The sequence below is a fragment of the Hippocampus comes genome, unplaced genomic scaffold, assembly GCF_001891065.2.
Source record: "Hippocampus comes isolate QL1 unplaced genomic scaffold, H_comes_QL1_v1.1 scaffold57, whole genome shotgun sequence".
Taxonomy (NCBI): Eukaryota; Metazoa; Chordata; class Actinopteri; order Syngnathiformes; family Syngnathidae; genus Hippocampus; species Hippocampus comes.
In genome coordinates, this window is record NW_017805039.1 from 2,692,009 (window position 1) to 2,713,988 (window position 21,980).

The 21,980-nt window shown below is 39.6% G+C and overlaps 4 protein-coding genes and 1 long non-coding RNA gene across 9 annotated transcripts; 3 read left to right on the plus strand and 2 right to left on the minus strand.

The window, feature by feature from the left end:
• Positions 1-140: 140 nt before the first annotated feature.
• Positions 141-4,058, minus strand: sar1ab (secretion associated, Ras related GTPase 1Ab). 4 transcript variants are annotated; one of them, XM_019864050.1, is made up of 8 exons: positions 3,959-4,058; positions 3,108-3,171; positions 2,959-3,029; positions 2,097-2,216; positions 1,764-1,829; positions 1,583-1,686; positions 1,380-1,511; positions 141-1,094 (listed from the first exon to the last, which is right to left on the minus strand). In XM_019864050.1, the coding sequence occupies exons 1-8, from the start codon at positions 4,029-4,031 to the stop codon at positions 978-980; spliced, it is 747 nt and encodes a 248-aa protein (XP_019719609.1). In that variant the 5' UTR covers positions 4,032-4,058; the 3' UTR covers positions 141-977. The 4 variants fall into 4 exon arrangements, with proteins under 4 accessions (XP_019719609.1, XP_019719610.1, XP_019719611.1 ...); XM_019864051.1 differs by having other exon boundaries at positions 3,103-3,171; positions 3,959-3,990; XM_019864052.1 differs by lacking the exon at positions 3,108-3,171 and having other exon boundaries at positions 3,959-4,029.
• Positions 4,059-4,643: 585 nt separating this feature from the next.
• Positions 4,644-10,758, minus strand: ppa1b (inorganic pyrophosphatase 1b). The gene is made up of 11 exons (XM_019864049.1): positions 10,411-10,758; positions 9,789-9,853; positions 8,735-8,788; positions 7,829-7,948; positions 6,723-6,809; positions 6,510-6,636; positions 6,307-6,434; positions 5,382-5,467; positions 5,224-5,299; positions 5,096-5,135; positions 4,644-5,010 (listed from the first exon to the last, which is right to left on the minus strand). Exons 1-11 carry the CDS (start codon positions 10,469-10,471, stop codon positions 4,979-4,981), a joined length of 876 nt encoding a protein of 291 aa, XP_019719608.1. The 5' UTR covers positions 10,472-10,758; the 3' UTR covers positions 4,644-4,978.
• A 117-nt stretch (positions 10,759-10,875) lies between these two features.
• eif4ebp2 (eukaryotic translation initiation factor 4E binding protein 2) lies at positions 10,876-13,528 on the plus strand. The gene is made up of 3 exons (XM_019864056.1): positions 10,876-11,270; positions 12,867-13,046; positions 13,464-13,528. Exons 1-3 carry the CDS (start codon positions 11,138-11,140, stop codon positions 13,493-13,495), a joined length of 345 nt encoding a protein of 114 aa, XP_019719615.1. The 5' UTR covers positions 10,876-11,137; the 3' UTR covers positions 13,496-13,528.
• A 2,837-nt stretch (positions 13,529-16,365) lies between these two features.
• rps24 (ribosomal protein S24) lies at positions 16,366-20,122 on the plus strand. 2 transcript variants are annotated; one of them, XM_019864054.1, is made up of 6 exons: positions 16,366-16,470; positions 17,018-17,083; positions 17,173-17,382; positions 18,273-18,386; positions 19,524-19,544; positions 20,039-20,119. In XM_019864054.1, the coding sequence occupies exons 1-5, from the start codon at positions 16,468-16,470 to the stop codon at positions 19,527-19,529; spliced, it is 399 nt and encodes a 132-aa protein (XP_019719613.1). In that variant the 5' UTR covers positions 16,366-16,467; the 3' UTR covers positions 19,530-19,544; positions 20,039-20,119. The 2 variants fall into 2 exon arrangements, with proteins under 2 accessions (XP_019719613.1, XP_019719614.1); XM_019864055.1 differs by lacking the exon at positions 19,524-19,544 and having other exon boundaries at positions 16,367-16,470; positions 20,039-20,122.
• Positions 18,442-19,201, plus strand: LOC109512389 (uncharacterized). The gene is made up of 2 exons (XR_002167516.1): positions 18,442-18,570; positions 18,998-19,201. It is a non-coding gene; the product is annotated as an uncharacterized LOC109512389 (long non-coding RNA).
• Positions 20,123-21,980: the final 1,858 nt, after the last annotated feature.

Below are 21,980 nucleotides of genomic sequence, written 5' to 3' on the forward strand. Positions count from 1 at the left end.
TGTAATATATTTAAATACCTGTATATTTTTTCACAACATACGATATAATAATGATGTGAATGTTGTCTCGGGACATATAAAATTGTATAATATGATTTTCCTTGAAAATGTTTCAAATATTAATAGAAAGAAACAAGACGTTTGTAGAAAGAGTTTATTCTGACCCAGCTCCAATAAAAATTTGATCCATCTTTTGTAACCTCTTTAGAGTCAACTTGGCTTCCATTATGTAAATATATAAATAATTATTCATGTACAAATAATATTTAAACACACATCAACCAATCCTTTCACACGTATATACTTTTATACCCTGATTTCAAGCACCACCATGGGAGTACTCTCATAATATTGCTGTATGTGGTGAGCAGTTACTAATCACAAAGTACTCCAGTCTTGTCATAGCAATTATCCAAGCAACCTTTATCATATACTTCAACTATATAAAATTGCACTGTCATAGTGAATCTCAGAGCAAAAAAAAAAAAAGTATATTAAAGCACTTTGCACTTTTAGTGGTAAACCCTGCTTTCAAAAATCCCCCCCCACCCCCCCCAATCAAAAAAAAAAAATCCCATCCATTTCAGGTGAGCGATTGGATACACAATTCAACATGTGCTTCAATGGCACCAATGTGTGTCTTTGGACAGTCCGCAAAACTTTAAACAAACCGACCTTTGCTGTAAGTCAATACCAGCCGCTAAAAATAAGCAGCGGGTCAGAAGCTGACTCGCCGTTGATGACGCTTTCTCTGTGGCACCCAAAGGTAAAAATTACACAGCATGAAGATCCTTGGCTACGCTCAAAAAGTTGTCTTTGACTTTTTGTGGTATGATGTTTTTCTAGCAAAGAATATTGCCCACATTCCCAGCTGACATGGTCAAAATTCTGAGGGTATGTAAATAAAATATTTCCCAGATTACAGATGGTGTTGTTTTGTAAATCAGCACTCATATTTTGGATTAATTAGCATTAAATCAGTCAATGTATTGGGACAGCCAGCGAAATCCTTCTCCATATCCTTGTCTCTTCAGCACACTGCACATAAAAATCTCCATTGGCCTCAAATTAAGCTCCTTCAGTGACACTTTGCCCTAAAAAAGAAATATAAGACAATTTTATAAGGGCAGCAAAACCTTGATAACATCTTCTTTGTCAATGGCATTTTTATGTGCATGTAAAAAAAAAAAAAAAAGGATCGGACGAGAAGATGGGGCTTCAGGAGAAAAGAAAAGAAATAAATTTATTAATTGCTAAATGCTGTTATATACATGTTTATGCTAGCCTGCGGCCAGAGTGGCATAGCCGGATAAATAAAGGTCAAGTAAAAGAAAAAAAAAACAAATCTTTCATCGAGGTTCATGGCATGTGTTGGTCACCTTTCCAGTCGTGTGTCCATGGAGACCAAACATCCCTCGGAGCGCATCCTCGCTGATGGCCTCCGGACGATCGATTTTGTTTCCAAGGATGAGAACTGGCACGTTTGAGATGGTGTCATCTGTCAAAAGCGCCTGAACAAAGTAGAAGAGTCACATTTATATATGACTATGAATGTGTGACAAAAGGTAAGATTCAAACGCACATCCAACTCCACTTTAGCCTCAGGTAGTCGCTCACGATCAGCACAGTCAACCATGTAAACAATACCGTTTATGGCTGGGAGGTAATTTTTCCAGATGCGTCGTGCTAAAACCAATTTAAAAAAAAAAAAAGACATTTATTATTAAAGATGTATGACCAAACATTATCCCTTTTTTCCTTACCTTGCGTGTGACCGCCCAGGTCAAATGTGGTAAAAGTCATTCCAGCGATGGTCAGCTCCTCAGATGCTGAGGACAGACATGATGATTCGATTGATATACAGTAAGGACGGATGGATGATAGATGAGAATAGTTCGGTGGATAGATTATATATACAAACAGATGGATGGATGAAAAGATGGAGGGATGAAGGATGAATGATGGAAAGATGGGCAAATGTTGGCTATGTTGAATGATGGATGGATGGAATGATTGATAGATGAGTGAGTGGATGGATTGATGGATTGATGGATTGATGGATAGATAGATAGATAGATAGATAGATAGATAGATACTTGGGTGCAGTGTGGGTACATGCTGGCCCAGTCTGTCGTCTCTGAGCATGTGCAGTAGTGTAGTTTTGCCGGCATTGTCCAATCCGAGGAAGACCAACTTGCCAGACTTCTTAGACAGCCCTGCACAGTTATAATAAAGTATTTAGGTAAGGAATAATCTGTTTTATGATCATTGACTTGTACGAAGGATACTGTGGAACCTCCAAATTAAACACCTCTAAATGTTGAAAATGTGAAATGCTGACCTCCCGATTTTTGTAATTGATTCTGGTGATGGCAAGGGGGGGGGCAAGAGGAGAATTAGTAACCATAACTGTCGAACAGGACATTAAACATTGCGCGACACGTTATATAGATCGACTAAGTCCAAAGCAATAAAAGTACAGAATGTACGCCAGAAAGTCAGCTTCATTTTGTCGTGAAGTGAAGAGACTCACATCCCAGTCGCATGCACGCCTCCACTCAAGTAATGGTGAGGACACATTTAGGTAAAAGAGGTAATTTTTAATTTATTTTTTTACGCTTGACGGTCAGGAATGTTAAAAAATTGAGTCTAATTCGCCTGTACTTTTAAGAAATATTTTAGATAGCAATAGTTTGACCTTGGAACAAATTAATCCAAATTGTATTAGCTTCTTTGGGGAGAATTGTCATGTGCTAACTTTCATGGGCATTAGGAATATATTATGGTAGCAACAGAAGGGATTGCTTCACTTTCCATTTTGTCCAATGGGGAAAACTGCCCTTAATTTGAAAAAAATCGGGCAGAAGATGACGGAACAAATTTTCTTCAACCTTAGAAGTTCCACTGTATAGAATGAGTTTTTTTTTTTAAAACAATGTTACTCATTTTTCACAATACCTAACAATTGCAGGACACCACTGAAGCCTCTGTAGAGCCAGTCGAAAATAAAAGACATTGTGCTGGACTGTCTGTAGTGGAGATAAGCATAAATTAATCACAGAACATTAAAAAATGAGCTAGAATTACTGAAGTATTGCTGACCGTACTGCAAAATCTCCAAGTAGGCCGCTTTTTTTTCTTGAGCCTTATAATACTGCTGGTATGCGTAAGCTGTAAGAAAAAAGAGCGGAAAGAAAAAAGACGTATTTCCTTGTAATTATTATTATTATTATTATTAGTTTTAGTAGTAGTAGTTTATTTTCTGTCATATGCTTCATGTACAGACAGCACTTTGTTAGAACTAACTGTTGGTAAAATGCTCTATAAATAAAGTTGTGTTCAGTAGACTTAATAATCACAGCTTCCTTAAGAGAAATAAAAGAAAACACTTCGTTAGTTTATTTTCTCAGACAGACACCCGCTGATCATCCACGGACTATTTTTATTATGACAAGTTGTAGCGAGGACACTTGATATCCAGAAGGCTTTTTGTCACACACTCATACACCTGTCACGCTGTATGCAACTCTGTGGCTTAATCCACTGCATATGAGGCCTCCTTTGAGGAAAATGTCACTAAACGAACCAGTTTCGCTTCAAATTCCCACATAGTTTATCGTTTATGGATGCCCATATTACGATTAACCGTAGCCATGTCGTTATTTTCTCATTTAAGAGCTTCCTTATTGAATTTTTTTTTTGTATGTGCACGGACAAGTTTTATACAATGAGATCAACATAAGCAGTTTGCTATTGTTATTCAGTGAGGACAGCCGGTTTTAGTTAATCGCAAGAGGGAACCAAACGTTTCACCGCCCCAAAATAAACAATAACAACCTCTTAAGTAAACAAACGAGCAGAAAAGTCCAGAAAGAAACAACGAAGTTCGAGTCTGGTCGTAGAAACTGACACGATTATGCAAACTCGAGCTAGCCAGAGAAAGTTAATCAATAACTACCTTGTTCCGACCAGTTTATGGTGCCAACGTCCGCCTGTCCCGTCAGCTGTAAAGCACTACGCAAGTTTGACATTTAACCGGAAGTGCGTCATCGCGCTAGCCTGTTTGCTAACTCACGATTTGAACAGTCTTGTTTCAAAATAAAAACTATATACTTGATGTATTCACTAAATATCGAAGATTTAATATATTTATACAAATTAATTTTTGTGTTTGTATTTTTCTCTCATTTGGTACGTCTCTCACGTAATACGTGATCGTTTAACGTAATATTTAGATTACTTGGTTAAATAAAGTTTTGAGGAACATTTTCACAATACAAGTCACCATGTCATACAAAACATTTCAAGAAACATTCTAATGCAGATTTTAAATGCATGGCTGACAAATACAAGGCTACAACAATATTTAGTGTGTAATACTAGAATGCTAAAAAATTACAATGAAACAATTTAAACTTTTTTCATGTTTTTTTCTTTTTTAAGTGATCTAATAAAAAAGAGAAAGTAAGAATGGCAAAATATTACAAAACAAAATAAAAATAAAACAAAAAATACACTTATGTATTAAGGGAAAGTATTTTTTAATAGTGAACACTAGGTGGCACCATTACTACGCGACCACATTGATATACGTGTGCGTGTGTGTGTGTGCGCGCGCGTAAAAATAAATAAATTCCAGCTCATTGATAATTTACATAGGGGTATCTTTATTAAAGCAGTTCAGTGTATCTTACATGGCACACATTAATAAGTGTCGTACCTGTGTCAGTTCCAAACCTACACCTCATGTGTAGAGAAAGTTTTGATAAATAAGGGAAGAATTATTAATTAATTAATATGTACTATTTTTTTCCTTATTGCAATAACCTCTAGACAGTGTCTCACATTTCTATAAGGAAGACAGACACCCTACAAAACCTGCAATGTCTCATTCCACTGTTACAACGGTTCCTGTCATCAAATAAGCCTATGACAAATGAAATGTTCGCTTTGTTCTTCCATGCGGTCAGCCTGAAGATTACACCTTGTCGTAGTAAAACCATTTATCGACTGTCAATAGAAGAAAGAGCAGATTAAAACACACAGTCAGTCAGAAAAATCAATGAACTCCATGCAGACATTATCAATATGCTACCTGATGAAGGGATAGGCTCCTCCTTTTCACAAGGGCATGCCTGACAATACAGAATAAAAGAATGTGACGATGATATAAATGCAATACAGCATCTTTTTCTTATCATAAATGTTTTAAAAAGTACGTACGTCCCCGATAGCAGCTTGAGCCTCGTTCACGGAGCAGCAGAAAGGGCTGTCACCTGATGAGATGCAGGTGTTTTTGCTGTAGTTTGTAAGAAAAAATATTTACAAATAAACACAAGCAAGTGGTATGTTTAAAAAATATTATACAGCAATTTATCTACCAGTTCAGTTCACCACCATCGGTCTGTTGGCAAATCAGAGCTTTCCAGAAGTTGTGTGTGCTCTTGATGACTTCGATGGCAAAATCCTAAAAACACAACACAGTACGTCATTTAGTCACGAATGCGGTGAGCCAGAACCCCAAAAATATGTATTTACTATATGTTAATTGTATCTGACATTTTAATAAGATTAAAAAGGCCAAATAACAACACTCCTTGATACCCAATAAAACATTCATTTAATAAAAACTTTTTTGGCACTATTTTCACCATGTCAAAAATGTGCATAGCTCTACCCTATTTCCTGGCAACCATAAACAATTAAGAGCATGACATCATTCGGTCATGTGGTAGGACTCCACCATACTCTGATTGAACCGAGAGACTGGTCGCTTGACTAGTTAATTGCTGCCCTTTTGGCTCACAAAGTTCAAATTAGGCACTGCAGTGAACTCAAAAGTCTCCATGTGTGAACATCAGCTTCGATGAATTGGGGTAATTGCAGTTACGACTCTTTTTTTCCCCTCCCTACCCATTTGGAGAGCGATGTATTTTTTTTTCAAGCCATGCACCTGGTGACTAAAAGATGAATATAAAAATGTAATCCATATTTTGTTAACTCATTCACACCCAAAGCAATTAATACATTTCATTAACTCAATTACAGACTATAGTTAGACTTTCAAAAATACAATTTTAGGTTATCCTACGCATATTTGTTATTTTTACTCAAATTTTTGCCTGAAATAAAATCACCCAGGATTGAATTCTAATTAAGGGCTAAGATTTGTTTTAAGGTGTCATGTCATTTATAAATTAATTCCTCACTTTTCTAGAAGAAGAAGCCTGCCTGCTTAAACTGTATAACTAAAGACTAAATGATGAAGTGTTTAAAAAAAAAAATAAAAAAAAAAGAGAGAGAGACCTTGTCCTTGAATTCCTCATTGAAAGCGAATTTATTCTCCGGCTTGCCATCGGGGACTTTGTACCTCTTGAACCAGTCAACTGTGGACTTCAGATAGCCGGGCTTCAACCTGTCAACATCACTGATGTCTAAAGGTGGGGACAAACACGATCAAAATGCATGAAAAAAAAAAAAGACTAAAGTCAATGAGGAGTCATGCTTACTGTTGAGTTCATTGGCTTCAGGGTCCTCGACGTTGATTGCAATCACTTTCCAGTCAGTCTCACCCTCGTCGATCATAGCCAGGACTCCGAGCACCTTTACTTTGATCACCTCACCACGGGAACACACCTGACCGTCACGTGTACACACTTGTCAAGATGAAAGAACTGGTCAACAGCTGCTAGAAATAGCCCTTTAAATGTCTATATACACACCTTGGAGCCGATTTCACAGATGTCAATGGGGTCATTGTCCCCGTGGCAGCCGGTGTTTTTGTCTTTGTGCTTTGGGTCTTCCCACGTCTAAAATAAAACAGGACAAATCAGCAAAATCTGTTTAAAAATGATGACTAGCGATCACGTGATCATAAATTGGAATCGATCACTGGTAAGAGGTGAAAAAGATCGGTTTTATTATTATCTGAACATAAAGGTCACACAGTTACAAAATAATCCGAATGTGCAAATATATTGCCAAATAGAACAGTAGTGGCTACGCTTTATATTTCACAATGTCAACTTTTGTTTTTTGTAGCGATGCAGTTCTTGTGACATGCACGTGTCCTACGCAGCGCACAACTCTGCTGCAGGCAGAGACAGAGCGGTGGCTCTCTCTGTCTTCATAGCTCATTTGAAGGGAGAAATAAGCCGAAAGAAAGATGCTCCGAAATAAGTCTGCATTGCCTGATATTACGAAGCCTCCTCGCTCAACGGCATCGTCAAAGAGTTGAGAGAGCCGCGAGTGCGACAGACAGGTTAGCAGTTGTGAGACGTCCGACCGACATCACCTAACTGGTTTCAAACGTGTCCCCGGGCATTTACATGAAAATAATTGTTTATAAACCGTCCTGCTTATTGATATAGATTGTGTTTAAAGTCAACATTCAGTTGTCGTGAATGTCGTGGCTATAGTGGCTGTATATGCTACTTTTATGCTAAAACCCCACTCAGAGTTTCAGCACAAAAATCTGACATGATAAAACAAGTTGGGAGATTAACCAATACATATTGAAATGTTCAATATGTCTATCGTCAAATTTAGTGCTTAAAAAAAAAGAGAGGAAAAAAATGCAGCACTTTGAATTATTACAGAATGGTCCACATTATCTATCTAAATATATATAACAACATAAAACATATACCTGTACATATTGATGAATGTATACTTGTATATTAATTTGAGTAAAGTGCTCTTTTTTTTCATAACGCATTGCCGAGGTATTGGATTGGACTTGGTATCAGAAGATACTTAAACCAAGCACTCAGGTGCCAAAAAAGCGTGATCGGCAAATCCCTAATGAGTATAAAGAAAACACGCTGACCTGAGGAATGGCTCCATAGTTCCAAATGTAGCCTTTATGTGGGAAAACATTAGCGACATAGCGCAGCTTGCCCTTCTTCACATCCTGTTTTATTGGGTTCAGAAGGTCCTTTGTGGCGATCTAGAAAGAGAATAGCACAGTTGTTAGCGCTCAATTCGCTCACTATCAAATTATATGAGCTATCATAATGCCTGTGTACAGTGTCTGTCACCTGTTGTCATTTCCACTGTATTCTGATTGTAAATGTAAATACAGCTATACACTGTTGTAGTCATTGCTGAACCGCCACAATGGTTATAATTAATCAATAATAGTTGAATAAGTTGGAGTTTCAAAATACTGTATACAAAATGTGCACTGTTCATAAGTTGTCTTCTATTATTACACTTACTGCCATTTCATTACACTGTACACTGCAAGTATGTTGAAAGGACAAAAGTTGTTTTTTTTTTCCAATTAAGCAGCGTTTTAATCAAGTAACATCAAGAGAAGATGAACATTGAACAAAATAAAACATCCTTCAACATCATGGGGAGACCGTTGTTGTTTGAAACAAATTTAATCTCATTTTGACTGATTTAGTTATAAAGCACCTACCACATTTGTGATTGAATGTTACAGACCAATTTATCCTTGTAACTTCCTGTAGAATGTCCATGCAATGTATTGTTAACATTTATTTAATTTGCTTGTGGATATTCTTATTCATCATATGATTTCTTTCTCGGAGTACTGAATCGATTGCAACTGGACTCCTGTTTCTCTGAGAAGACATTGACATTTGCATATATGCTTAGTTGTTGTATGTGTACATCGCTATAATAATTATAATAATAAATTATAATTTAATTTTTTTTTTTTTTTTTTACAACCTTAATTAATTTTTACACAAAACCGTAATCTTACCTCCATCTTTGCATTTGTCCATCTCGGTACTTCCACCACCATGTGAAAGATTTTCTGAAGAGAGAGAAATCCAATGTGTGTATTTATTTCCCATCGTTGTTACTTTTTTTAATACGCAATTTTAGTAGGATAATGACATTTATACAGACTCTTACGGCCACAAGAGATGAGTAAGACATGATATCAAGGTGCGCTAGACTATGACCTCACTCGTTCTGGAAAACATTACCTAATGTAATGCGGGGGCAAGCCTGCGTGAAAGCATTTTAACATGAAATTGTGACCTTAAAATGACATATAGAAAATTGACTCTGTGATTGGTTGTATACAAATAGTTCTCTGGAGTGCTTGTTTGCTCATCTAGTGTGGCATTTAACTCCCAATTAAATCTTTCAATATTTGCCCATTTCAGAAAATGAGACCTGAGTTTTGTGAAATGTGACGTCACTATTAACAAAATAACCGCCCCCACGGCAAGTTTCTCCATGCATGAACATGAAGCCCTGCCATTTGCAAACCATGGCTGCCTTACGCTATTTTAAACACTATCATGTCAAATCCAAAAGGCAAGAAGTGTTATACTGATTTTTTTTTTTTTTTTCGGGATGCACTGATTAGTGTTAACTTCTGATAAGCGGCACATACTTGATTGTTCGGTAAAGTTGACGATGCGATGGGGTGGGGCGTAATTGTGTGTTGGCAATACGAAATAGACATGTATAATTCAGCAGTTTAGGGGTGAGTTATGGCCTCCATGAGTGAAAGAACAATCCACTCGCTTTTTTAGCCTGCATGCCATACGCAAAAACACTTGTAACAAAAGCCAAACTGTCCAATGAACTAGCAATGTCCGGGGACAGGACAGCACTCAAAGCTGCCTAATTTCAGCAAGACATGGAAAAGTGCGTTGAAAGTATCCTATCCTTCTTGAACCATGAGGTACTTTGACAAAAGCACAGAACAGACATGTTATTCAGACACTTGCATGACTTCAGATGTCATAAACGCATCATGTCTCCTTTAGAATGTGATTTAATTAGACATGTTACTGTACCTGTCCCTCATTGGCATATATTGGTATGTCATGGAATGGTGAGATGTACTTCCCCTCGGAATTCTCTGCAAAACAATGGGGGCAGGAAAACATATTGTTTCATTTAAGACGGGAAATAATGTTTAATAATAGCTGCTCTACGACAGCACGGTGTCGTTGAGACAAACGCCCTAAAATTAAGAACATTCACTGGACTTAGACATGACTCTCCAATGCATTCTGCCTGCGTGCTGTAATCAGAGGGTGTTGTCCCACCAGGAAATATTTATGCTTCTCAACTTAATGACGTGTGGAACCACCCTGCAAGATTTCCCCGTGCGATTGCCACACTAGTTACGAGTTACACCCCCCAAATTTGAAGCCTTCAACTACAATTTTCGATAACCTGAGAAACCGGTTTAACGCAACTCAGTATGGAAATCCTATACAGTCCAAATACAATGAGAATATCATTAAAAAAAAGAAACACAAGGGAAACTTTTACCGAGATGATGAAATCTTATAGCGACATTCGACGAATAAGTGACACGTGGGAGGTTACCGCGAGCTCTTAAAGAAAACTACAAACATTTTTTTTCCTCCCCAACGTATAAAAAAAAAAATCAATGGACGTTGTACTCACTAAAGAACAAGCGGTAGCTCAGGGAGTTGGGGATGCCCCTCTCTTCCACGGTGAAGCTCATGATTAAGTGCAGGTTAATCTCACTCGGATGCGGGATGGCGGCGGCAAAGAGGAGTGAGTCGAAGAGGAGGACAGCAAGACAGGGCAAGCGGAAAGGCAATGCGCATGCGTACAGTACTGATGAGACGTTTAAGGAATGTCGGAGAATGCCGAGTTAGTCGGAAAAATAAGGCAAAGACTCAAAATCGGGAATCCGCAAACACAGGTCACAATGGACTCTCACTGTGTAGTCCTTTTTTAGGTAGACTTGTATACTACGTCGATACATTTCATTGCTTTCTCCTGTTTTACGATACAGTTAAATCCAATATGGATCTTAAACGTTAAATCGTTTATATTCACGCAACTATTTTTTATTATTGTTCGTATTATTACACGTTTACGTACAGTACTATCACTAAATGGGAATAATGAAACTAATGTCGAAAAAAAAGTGGCCTTCCTGGCCGTGCCTACGACGTCACTTCCGCCCGCTGCCCGTTCTGCTTCCTGCCTTGCTGAGGGAGGGGACGGTGCTGACGGCTGGGTGGACGCGAAGAGCGACAAGAAAGCCCTTGGAAAGACTCGAGAGAGAGCGGGGAACGGCCCTGGTTTACACCGTCCGTCGGGAGATAAGCACCCCGAATTTCCGTAGCAGCCGAATTTGTCATCGAAGCGGCGCCGAAAAATGTCGAACAGTCGTCAGCTGAGCGAGAGCAGGGCCATCCCGACCAGGACGGTGTTGATCAACGACACAACGCAGCTACCTCATGACTATTGTACCACCCCTGGAGGCACTTTATTCTCTACCACTCCCGGAGGTAAGAAGGCTCGTCTCTTCAACTTATTAAAACAAGAAAATAGATGGTAGTCTCGAGCCTCACATCCTCACTGCTTCCGTCATTGTGGTCTTGAGCTGCCTTGTCATACACTCCAAAACAAAAACAATGTTAGTCCCGCCTTCACCCTCTTTGGTGATCTCTGATTGGCCCCTCTGCAGCGCAGGAATCGTGACGTTAAATATTTGACGTTATCAAATCGCTTAAAACGTTGTCATTCATTATTTATCAAACCCTCGGGAATTTTCAGACATAAACCTTAGTCACAAACTGTAAATTAGTAACACATAAACACAATCCAACTCTGCAAAGAACAACGTATTTGGTTTTAACTGTACTACGTTCGTGTCAATTTTTATGTTTTTTATTGATTTTTTTTTTAACTGTGTTGTTTTTGTTTTGAACATTCACTAATCAAGACGAGCACACTTTACAGCAGGTGTCACCAACATGGTGTCCACTTTAGGGATGGTTCGGTAGTCGATACCACTTTTTCATATCCGATACCAACACTGCAGCCTTGAGGATCTTCCGATACTGATCCTATACCGAATTGAATCGAAAAACCCTAAAAGTTTGCAATAATATTTGTAAGCCTGTCACGATATATTTTACCATAAACTATCACAATAAACGACAGTTTGGTTGTTGTTGTTTTGTTTTTTTTAATGCCACTGATAAACTATTCAAGTCCTTTTTAAGTGCAATCACCTTTGTACGATTGAACATATTGAGCATTCATATTGAAATGACTCAGGCCCTGTTAAAAAAAATTAAATTCAACAAATGTAACCCCACACATACAGTGTCCAAACATACTCTCTCATCTTTGTCATCTTCACCCTGCAAATATATCAGCTTTGTGTTCAATAAATAAGTCTAAATTTCACACTGTAAGAACTAAAGAACTGTATGAGTAAAAAAAAAAAAAAACAACAACAACAAAAAAAAACACTGTTGAAACATCTACTGCAATCCAATAGAAGATTATTTTTTGAATGTTGGAGGAAGCTGAAAAACAAAAACCCAGAAGCGCTCGCCACAAGAAGGTCGGAACTGAGATTCAAATCCTGAAACTTAAAACTGTAAAGCAGACATGCTAACTACAACCACAAGGTGTTGGCCACCAAATAATGTACACAATAAAATCATTAATAAATATTTAATTGAACCTATCTTGTGTATCCCGTTGCAGGAACGCGAATCATCTACGACCGCAAGTTCTTGCTGGATATGCGTAATTCGCCCATGGCCCAGACCCCGCCCGCTCACCTGCCTGTCATCCCCGGCGTGACCAGTCAAAACACACTCCATGACAACAACAACAAAAAAAAACACTGTTGAAACATCTACTGCAATCCAATAGAAGATTATTTTTTGAATGTTGGAGGAAGCTGAAAAACAAAAACCCAGAAGCGCTCGCCACAAGAAGGTCGGAACTGAGATTCAAATCCTGAAACTTAAAACTGTAAAGCAGACATGCTAACTACAACCACAAGGTGTTGGCCACCAAATAATGTACACAATAAAATCATTAATAAATATTTAATTGAACCTATCTTGTGTATCCCGTTGCAGGAACGCGAATCATCTACGACCGCAAGTTCTTGCTGGATATGCGTAATTCGCCCATGGCCCAGACCCCGCCCGCTCACCTGCCTGTCATCCCCGGCGTGACCAGTCAAAACACACTCCATGAGAACCGGAAGAATGAAGCCAAGAACCACGTCAACAATCACGACGGAAAGCCTACGAATGGTAACAACCAGCGAAGACAAATACCATACACATTTCTTGCCATTTTGCTGTATTTCAGTAGGAGTCATTTTTATTTTATTTTCAAGTCCAGTTTCACTTACATACATAATAATAATACACCAGCAAGGTGTTTATTTGTAAGTTCCAATTGAAACATACTGTAAAAGTTACACATGAAAGGATGACCAAAGCATAGACAGGTGATTTCGTCTATCCAAGGTATGCTATCTTAATGCTGAAATATAATGTGAAAAGCCAGAGAGGGAAATTAGCATAGCTGTGACAATAATTGTAACCCTTGAAATTGTGACTTTAACACCCACATTGTATGCGCCATTCCTCATAGGCATTTTGTATGTATTTTTGAATTCATTCTCCAATTCCCTGTCTTAACACCTTGCCTCTGTTTGTGTTTAGGTGACGACGCTCAGTTTGAAATGGACATCTGACAGACTGGCACCAGCACACACACAAAAAAAAAAACAACAACCCGAAACAAGTAATTGACCTGGCATGCCCTGTCATGCCAGTGGCTTGGCTTATAGAAACAAAACATGCTGTTGAGCCCTCATGGCACCCATCTTCTTTTGCTCTCCACTTTGCTCCTGCCGGATGTCGTTCGTGTGTGTGTGTGTGTGTGTGTGTGTGTGTGCGCGCGCGCGTGCGCGCGCGTGCGTGCGTGCGTGTTTAAAAATGACGAGGATACAGCACATACCGTCTGGTACTGGGGTCAAGAAACTGGGTTTATTTGAATAGATTTCAATAGCTGCTGTACCATTCAACCACACAACAAGGGGAGCTGGCATCATGATTATGCATCCACACACACTCTCTCTCTCTCTCACACACACACACACACACACACACACACACACACACACGAATGGCAGTGAGCTCATTCACAGAGCACATCAATTCTGACCAATATTCTGACTTTTCTCAATCTTGTCTGTGTGGATGATCACCATTTCATAAAATTTGGAAATTGTAATCAATTATTGTCTTTGGCAAGTACAAATTAATATATTTTACCTTCCAGGTTAAATAGTGCATGACAGGCCTTTGTTTTTGCTAATGAAAGCTTTATATTGAATAATATATATGAAAAAAGTGAGACATTTTGAGATGGGGAGTTCAGATGTGAAATTTTGGAAATTTTCAAAGTGGGACACTTAAAAATCAAAATTATAAAGGCAAGTTATGGGAATTAACAGGAAGTTGTTGGTATAAATAACGTGCAATGAACATTTTGTGTGATCACTAGCACACAGGCAGGAAATTTAAATTTTAATATCTTAAATTTTTTTCCCATCTAGTTTTGTCATTGAACAACCCAAAATATATGAACGTTGTATACACGGAATGAATATCCATGTTTTCCCTTAAATTCCCATATATTGCCATTACACACCCATGGAAAGTGTCCTTATTTGAAAATTCCCCTAATTTTGCAACCACGGTGCAAGAAAGGAGGTGATACTTGACTTGAATAATCTAATTTAATGGGGAAATTGTTTGACACCAACCTTGATTTGGGGTGAAGATCCTTTTCCTACACTTGAAAAGATCCAGAAATTGATGGGACGGTTTACAGGGACGGATGGAAATTACTGACTCGCTGTGGCAACCCCTGGACTGGGACGAGCCGAAAGGAGAAGAAGAAGACAGTTTTCTGTATTATGGGTCTTGTTTGATTGAAAGTGGAGCAAACCTTCAGATTTGTCAAAAGTGTCTCTGAGCTTGATGGTGCCATTCCATAATCTGCAAAAATGCCCCCCAGTGTCCTTAATCCATTCTACTGTAATGACCTTTTTTTGGGGGGGTCGGGGGGGTCATGTAAGTGTGCCCACGCCTTACTTTAAAGCAATGCAGTACATCAGTCTACATGAAGTTTGTGTCATCATCACTTTGTACTACTGCGAAAGAGATGTTTATTTTTTTTTCAGTGGACATTGTACTCAGAAACTGAAGAAAGCGGTTTCTTTTTGCTTTCGTTTGTAGATGTGGAGTTTAAAAGAGTGACGGCAAACATCGCATCGCAGTCATTTGGTTCATTATACGGTGAAGATACAACTCAAATACTCGTTTTCCATCCCAAATCGATTATTTATTCTGTGCAACAAAATTTTTGAGTGTAAATTTAATTCAAATCGGTTTGGTTTGACAATGAGGGCTAAAAATTGTCTGATTTAAAACAACAACAGAAGATTTGGAACAAGCTTTGATTTTAGATCACTTTTTTCAGGAAAGTCAAAATGCCAGTGAACGCTCTTGCTACAAGATCAATAAAAGTTCCATAACAAATGTGATTGTCTTTATTCTTTTGCTTTCCATTTTCTTGGTGGTCATGTTTAAGAAGGTATTGCACAAGGCCGGTGGTTGTCAGGAGTCTGGCAATATGGGAAAGAATCACTGCGTAACTGCAGTTCAGTTGTATTTAACGTTTAGATTCAATGCATTTGCATGTCATTTTAAGAAGTTTTTTTGGGGTGGGTTTAAACATATACAGTATTTGGATAAATTTTTAATTGTGGGCAATATATGTGAATTGAAACGTAATATAAAAACAGTTTTCTTGTTTTCCTTCGGGCTTCAATTAACTTAACCACATGTTGGGAATATGCTCGGAAGCCAGAGTACCCAGAAATGACACGCACAAGTACCATACAAATGCACAATACTAGTGTACTGTGTGTCTACTGAATCAGTTTAGAAAATCCAGTTTGCTTTAAGCCTGCAAAGTCACAGTCTACCAAGGTTGATATTTCAAAGAACAGTTCTGTAGTTGATATACTGTACATACTTTTCTCTGCACGCATCTGCCATTTGCTTGTGGCTGAAGTGCATTTTTCACCCCCCCCCCAAAAAAAAAATAACATTAGCTTGACCTTTACAGAAAGAACTCAACGCCAAGTACCTGTAGTTATTGCGCATGATAAAGAGTCTTAATTGGGATTTCCCACAGCTTCAAATCAAGTAGTTGACCAGAAGTGGTTACGTTAACAAATTTGCACAAAGTTAGAGCTTACTGAACACACTAGAGGACGGGAAAACGACATCTTATGATTTGATAAATAATTAAAATATTTTTGTTTGGTTTCAAGAGCCATTCGCAGACCGTACAGACCATTTTGTTATACTCAATTTCAAAACGGAGTAATCGTCATCAATTTCAAACGAAGGAATTATAATGAATGTGTAATAATCCATCCGAACATCTTATCGTCGGTCCTCGTTAATTAATTTACTCATGGGAAATGTGAATTCTAAAGTTTTCATCTTCTATTTTCAACATTAGGCCTGAATTCATTTTACATCAGGCAAATCCAGTAGATGCTTACCGATTTACTGACAGGCATTAATCCGGTCGCCTGCAGGTCCTTCCTCCTTTTCTACGTCCCTGAGAGAGGCCGCCGCCAAGATGGTGAGTCTTGAGGGCTAAAGTAGAACTAAAATCCACTCATCATCGAGGCGATCGTCTGATTGTTACTTGTGTTGTCATGGCCAAGTGAAAATACATGCCCCAATCTGTAAAAATGAACCGATATCGATATGTTTAAGTGCAACTGAAACGAGTTTTTCCAAATGCTAACCGACATGTCACCAGTCAATAAGGGACACAGTGTTATTTGTAATGGCTTTGGGATTTCTTTTCGTTTAGTTTTTTTTTAATTCCCCATAACTATAATTGTCCTGACCTGTGGTTTTTATATAATTATCACGAGACTACCGTTTCCGCGTTTATTGACTACCGTACATTTCAAGGCTCGCCTCGGAGGCTAACGTGAGCATACTCGCGATGAACTCTGTGGAATGAGGCCCTTGTTCGTAATAGTATTGTGTGCATTTGGTCGACAATATCTCAAAAAACGATTCTTTTGCACGTCAAAAAGTCCTTTGTAACGGTAGCGTGAGACAGGTGATACTTGCTTGAATGTAGCGCATTTATGGTGTTGTGTTCCTCTGTTCAGAACGACACAGTTACAGTCAGGACCCGCAAGTTCATGACGAACCGGCTGCTTCAGAGGAAACAAATGGCAAGTCTAGATAACATGCAAAGTGCCTTGACTCACTCAAATCAGGCGTACCTGCTTCGCCTATATTCATTGGCAAACCTGTCTTCCAGGTCGTTGATGTTCTGCATCCCGGCAAGGCCACAGTCCCAAAGACTGAAATCCGGGAGAAGCTCGCCAAGATGTACAAGACGACCCCCGACGTCGTGTTCGTCTTCGGCTTCAAGACACAGTTTGGCGGTGGCAAGACAACGGGCTTCGCCATGGTCTACGACTCCCTAGATTACGCAAAGAAAAATGAGCCCAAATACAGACTGGCCAGGGTGAGTTTGAAAAAAAAAAAGTCCACATTTGCAAGGGATTTTGCGATGATCGAGCTTGTTTGGGCACAACACTGTTGGGAATTCCATGCTCTAATTTGTACCCATACTGGTGCTGTTGGCACCATCAGGGCCGCGTGTGAGAATAAGCGGTAGAAGTTATGACTTCTGACATAGTGGCAAATCCAAAATTGTCATTTCAAAAAATGTTGTTTTATTATTTTGAGTGATCCAGACACTTAATTTTAAAGTAACCTTATGTGTGCATCTTAAGGCACACCTGTGGAATAATCACGCTCTCTATTGAGCATCTTATGACACAGCTATAAGATGGATGGGTTATTGCTGCAAAGAGAAGTCATCACTATCCTGGATTTGTACAGATTTGTGAAAAATATTTGGGTGAAATTGGCCTTTTGTAAACATAGAAGTCTTTCATCTTTGAGTTCAGGTCTTGAAATGATGGTTCACCCCAAAGTGCTGTGTTTACAGTTTTGTTCAGCGTAGTTCGTTGTGCACATTTTGAAACTTGGAAGCCTCGTATGTTGGATCCATCGTACGCTGAGGACCCACTTGTTCTTGATATTGACTTTAACTAAGCAGCGAGGCCACTTCCTGTGCCAGCAAGTTCCATTTCCTGTTCTTTGGTTATCATCACACATTTACTCTTTGCCCTCTGGCTTCTGTGGTGACGCTACAAAGGAAAAGCCAATTACACCTGTTTGAGTTGCATGCTCACAGAGCTCTTTGGCGGTTCCACTGAAATAGTTGTTGGCGATCGTGTCCTTCAGGCCAGCCAGATTCGTTTTTGGTGGATGAGAAATCGGGATTGACTCCCCCTCAGTCGGTTTTGCTGCCACGTGAAAAATGAATTTCAAACGTCTGTTCCTCAGCACGGTCTCTATGAGAAAAAGAAGACCTCCAGGAAGCAACGCAAGGAACGCAAGAACAGAATGAAGAAAGTACGAGGCACCAAGAAATCCTCTGTTGGCGCCGCCAGCAAAAAGGTACGTCAGTGTCTGCAATGATGATGCGCAGTAGTTAAGTTGAGTTCAGATGCTACACAGGTGAATGACTTGCACGTTGCCATTGCTGCTTCTGTTAATTTCATCTTGTAATTTTTCCAACCCTATCAAATGTCCTTCGGAAACCATAGAAGGTAAATAAATGTTCAAGAGCAGGCTAACTCCCGTGTGCACCTAAACCTCCAGTGTTGCATCATAGCTAACTTCCCTTTCACCAACCCATATAAAAGAAGTCGACGTGTACAGTACTTTTTTTTTAATCTAGTTTGCCACACGAAAAATGACACCATAATTTCACCAACCAAAAGCCTCATAAAGCAACGACATCACGCAGCAGATTTTTTTGTTGTTGTTAGACACAAACGTGTAACATAAAGCTTAAAATCTTCACCAAGCGTAATAAATTCTAATCTCCTCTCTTCCCAAACTACTTGCTGAAATCAATTTGAACTAAACCACCAACCTCTTTCCCAGAGGTCCTGCAAAGTTGCAAACTTAGCTGTAGGTGTGCATTTATGTATGCGCCTTTTGCACAGAACCAAACCAAGCGGGATATTGCACTTTGGTTTGACAACACAGAATCCCGCAAAGAGATGCATGAAAAATGCCAGTGTCTGATGTGATGAGTAAAACAATTATCACACTGACAGTTGCTTCAAAGCCAACATAACCCCCAACTCGTGTGTCTGTGCCGTTTAAGGCAAACAAATGGACTAAAATGTTCATGTGGGTAAAAAGGGCTCAAAGTGTCTTTGAAACTTGTTTGTCAGAGTAGCTCAGATTCTGGCTACGAGCTTGGAAAAACTTAATTAAGCTGCCTTTTTCAAGACTAATGGTGTCAAGTGTGACCGGTCTGAAAAAGACCTGCACCCGAAGTGATTTGCATCAAAATTCATCGTACAAACGTGGCTGTGGCACAAAACTTTTGAATAATGACCCGGTTTAATCATGGCTGCATCTCTTCAAGATGCAACTCCCTTGCTTTGTCAACACTCGTACCTTACTTGTCAAGCCAACAAACCCTTTCTGCCTCAACTTTCAATGTGTTAATATGATTCTGTTCAATTTTTTTTTTTTTTTTTTGTTCCTGACTTTGCCTCCGATGGAATACTCGCGCAGAAATGAGGTGTCAGTGTACAGGTATAATGCGCAAGCATGGGGTGCCACTGTGTTGCACATCCAAAAGTCTCACACTCAACTTGTACCACGCATGCTACGCCCACTTTCCCCATTAGATTTACCCACTCGGTGTTTCCCCCCCACTGGTGTTGTTTCCAATCCCTTGTAAAAGGTTCTTCCAGTGCCCTCAGACCTTTGTTGTTGCTCTAGTGAAGCATACTCACTATAGTTTACATGTGAATCGACACTTGCCCACTGTGCTTTAGAACTCGAGTTAATGATGTGGCGCGCAGGCATCTTTGTTTTTGTTGAGTTTGGCGCATTTTGACTCAAAACCTACTTTTTTTTTTTCTTACCACAATGAAACACTTGTTACAGGTGTAACAATGTTTTTCTTCATACGATGTTAGCATCAGTTTGGAATTTAACTCAAATATATAACCAGAAAACAATATATGTTTTGAATGTGGAGTAATCTTTTTTGTCTCCTTTTTTCCTCCCTTCTCTTTCCCTAGTGAGCTCAATCAGCCAGGGATGGTCCTCGTGCTCAAGATGTTCTTGTATATTGTTCTCAAATAAAACTTTGGAGAAAAAAAAAAGGATTTATCTTGGAGTGGATTCTTTTCAGCCGTTTGCCCAGTGCCTTCATCTAAAAGTTGCCGTGTCTGTCATGTCGCAAATGGTATTATGGGGCTCCTGCTTTTCGACTGTACTGCTGACATCTGAGTTTGAGGTTACGAACAGCATGCAATTAACTAGTTTGCACAGAATGTCGCGTGGCGCAAGAAGGCATACTTTTATATTTTTGGCCTGAAAGTGTTTGTCATCCAAATATTTGCACATGGAACATTACTATCAAATTACTAATTAGACTGAGGCGCTTTCCGACACATTCAAACGCAGTACCGTCCGTGGGAGGTTACCTTGTATGACTACACTCATATCTGCAATACCTCAAGTGACCACACGGTGACTCCCTTGACCATATTCTACAAAAATAACGTTTTCCTCCTCATCACCAATTCATGCAGTCAAACCCCCAGATGAATACTTTGCATAAGCACACCACCAGGCTCAACCTTTTACCTGCGCGCTTTACCTTTCCTCAATTCCAAACACCATTTGCAACAGAGTAGTCTGCCGCCTCTGCTCCGTGACCTTCTTAACAAATTAGCATAGAAATACGCCCCAAGAGAATGTTAAAATTAAGCCATGAAAATGCCAGGGAACGGCTCTCTCTTGTGGGTCCTCACCGCCGCCCACCCGCTGCTTTATGACATCTTATTCAGGGGCTCCTGTCAAAGCCGCTGAAGGTTTGCTGTTGGGGAGGATGTTAGAAAGAAATCTTGGTAATGTGCGCATACTGATATAATAATCTCATTTTCTGCCGAATTTGTAAATTCATAATACAATTTGGGGCGGCCCGATGGACCAGTGGTTAGCGCGTCGACCTCACATTGTGGAGGTACCGGGTTCAATTCCAGCTCCGGCCTCCCAGCTACAACATGTTCTCCCCCAGGCCTGCGTGGCTTTTCTCTGGCTACTCCGGTTTCCTAAATGTTGGCCCCGTGTTCTGTTTTGGAATCCTGCATGTGTTGGAGAATGAGGAAATGCGCCTCTATGGAGACTCTTCCATGCCCCCCCATCTTCACCCAGTAGAAACAAAGCCCCGAGTATGGACATTGTAAATATACTGTACACCCGGTACTCCCTGTGGGCTCATCTTCAATCGATACCAGACGGATGAGATTAAACGGGCTGTTTATCAAAGATAATTTTGCAGGCCTGCACTACAACAGAAAGGGTTACACTGTCAACACCCCCCACGCCCCTGCCCTCTCATTGATTCGGAAGCAAAGAGTGGATATATTAGAGGGAAAAAAAAACACACACAATTTACCTGCCATTTGTGCCGAAACTAAATTCATGATGACCTAGAAAAGAGGCAGGTGGATTCATTCATCTCATCTGAAGTGGGGGTGAGTGTTGCTCCACTGGTGTGCGGTTGTGGGAGGTTTGACACAAGTGGAGCTTTCAAAAGCCAGCCACCGCTAACAGATGGTGCTGGGAAATTAAGCTCCTCTCGCCGCAGCCCTTGCACTTCCTCCCAGGAGTCCCTTGCCGTTGCCTGTCTTTGTCTCTTTTCACTTTAGCACGTCTCTCACTCAACATTCTTATCTCCTCGTCCTCCTTTCTTCGGGGTGGGCGAGTGGAATGAGTCTGCTCTCCTGTGATTTCATTAAAAGAGAACGAGTGGGTGACTGATGTAATACGTATGTGGAAAGGGACAAACATGATTAGGAGTGTTGGGTGATACACTTTTACAGACGTATTATGCTTTTTTTTTTCTCTCCATAATTTAAAGTACTTCCCAATCATCTTGGTAACGGGTTTGACACGCTTTCCTCTAAATACCCCAAGGGTCTAGAATTTTAGTAGTCTACACGTTCCAATTCC